Source organism: Coffea arabica, chromosome 8e, assembly GCF_036785885.1.
Source record: "Coffea arabica cultivar ET-39 chromosome 8e, Coffea Arabica ET-39 HiFi, whole genome shotgun sequence".
Lineage (NCBI taxonomy): Eukaryota > Viridiplantae > Streptophyta > Magnoliopsida > Gentianales > Rubiaceae > Coffea > Coffea arabica.
Window position 1 is genome coordinate 22,567,879 of NC_092324.1, and position 5,749 is coordinate 22,573,627.

The following is a 5,749-nucleotide window of genomic DNA, read 5'->3' on the forward strand; positions in this document are numbered from 1 at the left end:
AAGTTCTTGAAATCTAATTCTTGAATCTTGAAGCAGCGGCTATTCTTGTCCAAGTGATAGCCGAACTTGCCTTGGGTTGCATCTGGCTTGGGAGGAGAGAAAAACAAAAGGAAACAATCTGGTTTGCATAAAAAAAAAAAATTCGTGTCATTAGTTTTCCTTGTTCCTTGCTGTCCGTTGTTGTCTATTTGCTGCTGAATACAATATTGTTTCTGTCTAGTTGATACTCTTTAATTGCCACATCTTCAAGTCTTCAATTGTCAAGTCAAAAAAAAAAACAAAACAGAGAATTCTGGTCGCTAATTTTGTTGAAGAAAAGTGGGGTTTCTTGAACAAGAGGGTTAGGAAAATTGTATCTTGCACGGCTGTTTTACCTTGTTGTTGATATTCTTGAAACTCTTGAATCAAATCTGGAATTGCAAAGAAATCTTGGACCAAATCTTGAAAATCATTGGTGTTTCTTAAAATTCTTGAAACCAAATTCACATAGTTCTTGATTCTTGAAAGTCACGGCTGTTCTTGTTCAAAGCCATAGTTGAAATCTGTCTTGGGTTGTGCCGAATTGGGAGAAAGAAAAGGAGCAATCTGGTTGCGACAATACTACAAAAAAAAAAGAGAAAAACGCAAAAAAAAAAAAAACAAGTGACCAGATTCGGACTTCCTACTACAATCAGAAACCTATTGGAACTTGGAATACCAATTCTGATTGGCCCCTTGTGCACTGCCTTCAGCCGCCCAACCTGCCCACACAAAGGTCCAAAAAGCCGTGCCCTACATCTTCTAGATAGCCAAGTGCAAGATTCGGGTAAGTCTTTCTAGGTTCCACAAACTTCCGCTATTTTATCTCTTGTTTAATAGAGTCGGTTGAGTCAAGTAGATTCGTTTCCAAATCTGTCTTCGTGAGTCATTATTTGTCTCGTTTGTTAAGTTCCCAATCTGATCCGCAATTATTCATTTCCGTTGAGTCAAGTTCCAAAAATCTGTTTCGAGTCCCTAAAAACTCATCTCGCATGCCAAGTGATCGTACCATTGATAGGCCATTGAACCACTTATTGAGCTGATCTAACCTCTTCAAAGGTAAAATCCAGCTTTGAGAAATTCTTGTGAGCCTAAAAACGAGAGTAGTGTGATACACGAGAGCAAGCGTATACATTAAGGGAGTGCGCGAGGGAAATTATTTTCAAAACTAATCTTTGTTGCAGGTTTCCTAAGCATGTCTAATGCAGGAGATAGTCCCTCGGCCCTTGATTTCAAACTCTTTGCCGAATCTTTAAAGGGAGATATCCGCCGAATCATGGACAAAAAATTGGAAATTGTCCATGAACGACTTGACAAAGTTGAAGCAACCCAAAGCGGGACACGAGGGAGTCGGAACCAAAGGAGATCAGTCCACCAGGAATCGGATAGCTCCAACTACTCTGACGATGAGGTTGGACCACGCACAAGGAGAGCCAACAAGAGCTACAGACCTAGAGGAGAGGCGATCAAAGGAATCAAAATGCAAGTGCCGCCCTTTGAAGGGAAGTCCGACCCGAATGCTTACCTCGAGTGGGAAAAGAAAGTTGAACTTATGTTCAACTGCAATGACTACACGGAGGAGCAACAAATGAAACTAGCAGTCATGGCATTCTCCGGGTATGCCATCATCTGGTGGGACCAAATTACCACTAGTCGAAGACGTAGTGGAGACATTGAGATCGCTACTTGGTCCGAGTTGAAGGTCCTTATGCACAAACGCTTTGTTCCTAGCCATTACCATCGTGACTTGTACCACAAGTTACAAAACTTAAGGAAAGGACATCAAAGTGTCGAAGATTACTATAAGGAGATGGAGGTAATCATGCTCCGAGTGGACATAGTGGAGGATCGGGAAGCTACCATGGCAAGATTCCTTAGTGGTCTACGAGCGGAGATCGCGGATGAGGTCGAGATATACCATTACGTGGAAATAAAAGACATGCTCGAGAAAGCTTTGAAGGTGGAACGAAGGCTTAAGAGGAGGGGCCAAAACAGGACATTTTCTACTCCATCACCCTCTTATAGCCGTACTAGCAATCCGAGGAGGGAGTTCAAGCCTTCGGGGAGCTATACCACTCCAACCAAACCAAAGCCAACGCCATTCAAGGAGGAAGGTAAAGTCATCTCAAGGTTGAACAATGAACCTCCTCGAGCAAGGAGTCGTGACACCAAATGTTGGAGGTGCCAAGGACTTGGCCATATCGCTAGCCAATGTCCAAATCAAAGGACAATGATCGTACTTCCAAGCGGAGAGGTAATATCCGACGACGAGGAAGAATACAAGGAAATGCCACCATTGGAAGAGGAGGGCGACATGGAAGCGGTCATACAACCACCATTGGAGGAGTCCGTGGGGTTAGGACTCGTGGCCAGGCGCGCACTAGCCGCACACATTAAGGAAGAGGAGATCCAACGGGAGAACATCTTCTACACCCGATGCCATGTAAATGGTAAAGTGCGTAGTTTGGTAATAGACCCTGGAAGTTGCACCAATGTAGCAAGCTCAGTGATGGTCGAAGCATTAGGGCTTCCAACTCGCGAGCACCTCCGACCATACCGTCTACAATGGCTAAACAATTGTGGAGACATTCGAGTGTCTCAACAGGTACTCATTTCTTTTAAAATTGGCGCTTATGAGGATCAAGTACTTTGTGATGTAGTACCTATGCAGGCTAGCCATATTTTACTTGGTAGAGCATGGCAATTTGATAGAAGTACTAGCCATGACGGACGTACCAACATGTACACTTTCATACACAAAGGGAAAAAGATCACACTTGCACCACTCACACCTAAGCAAGTGTATGAGGACCAAATGAAAATCCAGCATGAGTGTGAGAAAGTTGATGAGAGGAAAAAAATTAAAAAACAAGAAAGAAAAGAAAGGAAAAGATCCGTGTAAAATGAGCGGGAAAGGGCAATAAATGGGACGGATCTTGGGGTAAAACAAGAGGGAAAAATATTGCTAAGTGCAAAAGCCAAAGATGTGAGGAAAGGGCTACTTGGAGGCAAAACCATGCTCCAATTTTATACCAAGGAAGTTTCGAAGGATGCTAACACATTTGATCCTTCATTGCCTAGTTCTTTTTCTAAGCTTTTGCAGGAGTATGAGGACGTTTTCCCCGATGATGTGCCAAGTGGATTGCCACCCGTGAGGGGTATTGAACACCAAATAGACCTCATATGTGGTGCACCCCTACCTAACCGACCGGCCTATAGAAGCAACCTCGAGGAGACCAAGGAGATACAAAGGCAAGTGGAGGAGCTTCTAGGCAAAGGATGGACAAGAGAAAGCTTAAGCCCTTGTGCTGTTCCAGTCATCCTTGTGCCAAAGAAAGACGAGACTTGGCGGATGTGCACGGACTACCGAGCTATCAATACCATAACGGTAAAGTATCGCCATCCCATCCCTCGTCTAGATGACATGTTAGATGAATTACATGGGGCAATTATATTCACAAAAATTGATCTGAAATCTGGATATCATCAAATTAGAATTAAAGAGGGGGACGAATGGAAGACTGCATTTAAGACTAAGTACGGGTTATATGAGTGGTTAGTCATGCCTTCTGGCGTTACTAATGCACCAAGCACCTTTATGCGACTAATGAACCATGTCTTGCGTGAGTACTTAGGCAAATTTGTAGTAGTATATTTTGATGATATTCTCGTTTATAGCACAAGTCTAGAGGAACATTTGTAGCATGTTAAACTTGTGTTAGAAGTACTTCGACAGGAACACCTATATGCTAATCTAAAGAAATGTAGTTTTTACACTGACCAATTAGCATTCCTAGGCTATGTTGTGAGTTCACAGGGCATCAAGGTGGATGAGAGTAAAATCAAAGCCATCCAAGAATGGCCAAGACCGACCACCATTGGGGAAGTAAGGAGGTTCCATGGACTTGCAAGCTTCTATCGACGCTTTGTGCGTGATTTTAGCTCCATAGCCGCACCATTGACCTCCATTATGAAAAAGGATGTATCGTTCCACTGGGGTGAAGAACAGGACAAATCCTTTAACTCTCTTAAACACGCACTCACACATGCACCCGTATTGTCTCTTCCTGACTTCTCTAAAACTTTTGAAATTGAATGTGATGCATCAGGGATTGGCATAGGAGCAGTGTTAATCCAAGGAGGACGACCAGTTGCTTACTTTAGTGAGAAACTGAATGGTGCAATGTTGAACTACAGCACCTATGACAAGGAGTTGTATGCCTTGATTCGAGCACTACAGGTGTGGCAACACTACCTACGACCCAAGGAGTTTGTCATACACACTGACCACGAATCACTCAAGTTTCTCAAATCTCAAAACAAGCTGAGTAAGAGACATGTGCGATGGATCTCATTCATAGAGACTTTTCCGTATGTTATTAAATTCAAGACTGGTAAGTCTAATATAGTCGCTGATGCACTCTCACGAAGGTACACACTTCTTGCTACTTTAGATGCTAAATTATTTGGTTTTGAGCTTATCAAAGACTTATATACAACTGATGATGATTTTAAGTTAGTGTTTGAAGCATGCAAGCAAAAGGCCCAAGAGAAATTCTTCATAGACAACGGGTTCCTTTACTACTTAGACCGCTTATGCATCCCTAAATGCTCAACTCGTCAATTACTAGTTAAAGAATCGCATAGTGGGGGCTAATGGGACACTTTGGGATAGCTAAAATTCTCTCTATCTTGCAGGAGCACTTATACTGGCCAAACATGCGAAGGGATGTCGAGAGAGAGGTTGCACGATGCATTCAATGCCTTCGCGCCAAGTCCAAGGTAAACCCACATGGTCTCTACATGCCTTTGCCTATACCTAGTGAACCTTGGGTGGATATTTCTATGGACTTTATTCTTGGTTTACCTAGGACAAAAAGAGGACATGACTCCATCTTTGTGGTAGTCGATAGGTTCTAAAAAATGGCACACTTTATTGCATGTCAGAAAACTGACAATGCACCATACATTGCTGACCTGTTCTTTAAAGAGGTAGTCCGTTTGCATGGTACTCCCCGCACTATAGTCTCTGATCGTGATGTTAAATTTTTGAGCTATTTTTGGAAAACACTTTGGTCTAAGTTAGGCACTAAGTTGTTGTTTTCAACTACTAGTCACCCTCAAACTGATGGCCAAACCGAGGTAGTTAATAGGACTGTGTCTACTATGCTACATGCCTTAATTACGCGCAACTTGAGAACGTGGGAAGAATGCTTACCTCACATCGAATTTGCTTATAACCGTTCTAGCCACACTACCACTCAATTTTCTCCTTTTGAGGTGGTGTACGGTTTCAACCCATTAACACCACTAGATCTTATGCCCTTACCCTTGAGTGAGCATGCTAGCCTTGATGGTAAGAAAAAGGCTGAAGTGGTGAGACAACTGCATGAGAAGGCACGAGCAAACATTGAGAAACGCACAGAGCAATTTGCCAAACATGCAAACAAGGGACGTAGGCAACTACTGTTTGAAACTGGAGACTGGGTGTGGTTACACATGCGCAAGGAGCGTTTTCCTGAGAAGAGGTGAAGCAAGTTGATGCCCCGTGGAGATGGGCCCTTTCAAATCCTTGCCAAAGTCAACGACAACGCCTACCAACTTGACCTTCCAGGTGAGTACGGTGTTAGCTCTACTTTCAATGTTGCTGACTTACTTCCATTTGATGTAGGTGATGACTTTGATTTGAGGACAAATCCTTCTTAAGAGGAGGGGAATGATGAGGAACCAC

At 43.1% G+C, this 5,749-nt stretch overlaps 1 protein-coding gene across 1 annotated transcript; it reads left to right on the plus strand.

Annotated features, from left to right (window-relative positions):
- Nucleotides 1–1,213: 1,213 nt before the first annotated feature.
- LOC140012688 (uncharacterized) lies at nt 1,214–4,675 on the plus strand. Its single transcript, XM_072060969.1, has 3 exons — nt 1,214–2,623; nt 3,122–3,661; nt 3,755–4,675. Exons 1-3 carry the CDS (start codon nt 1,214–1,216, stop codon nt 4,673–4,675), a joined length of 2,871 nt encoding a protein of 956 aa, XP_071917070.1.
- The last annotated feature ends 1,074 nt before the right edge of the window (nt 4,676–5,749 follow it).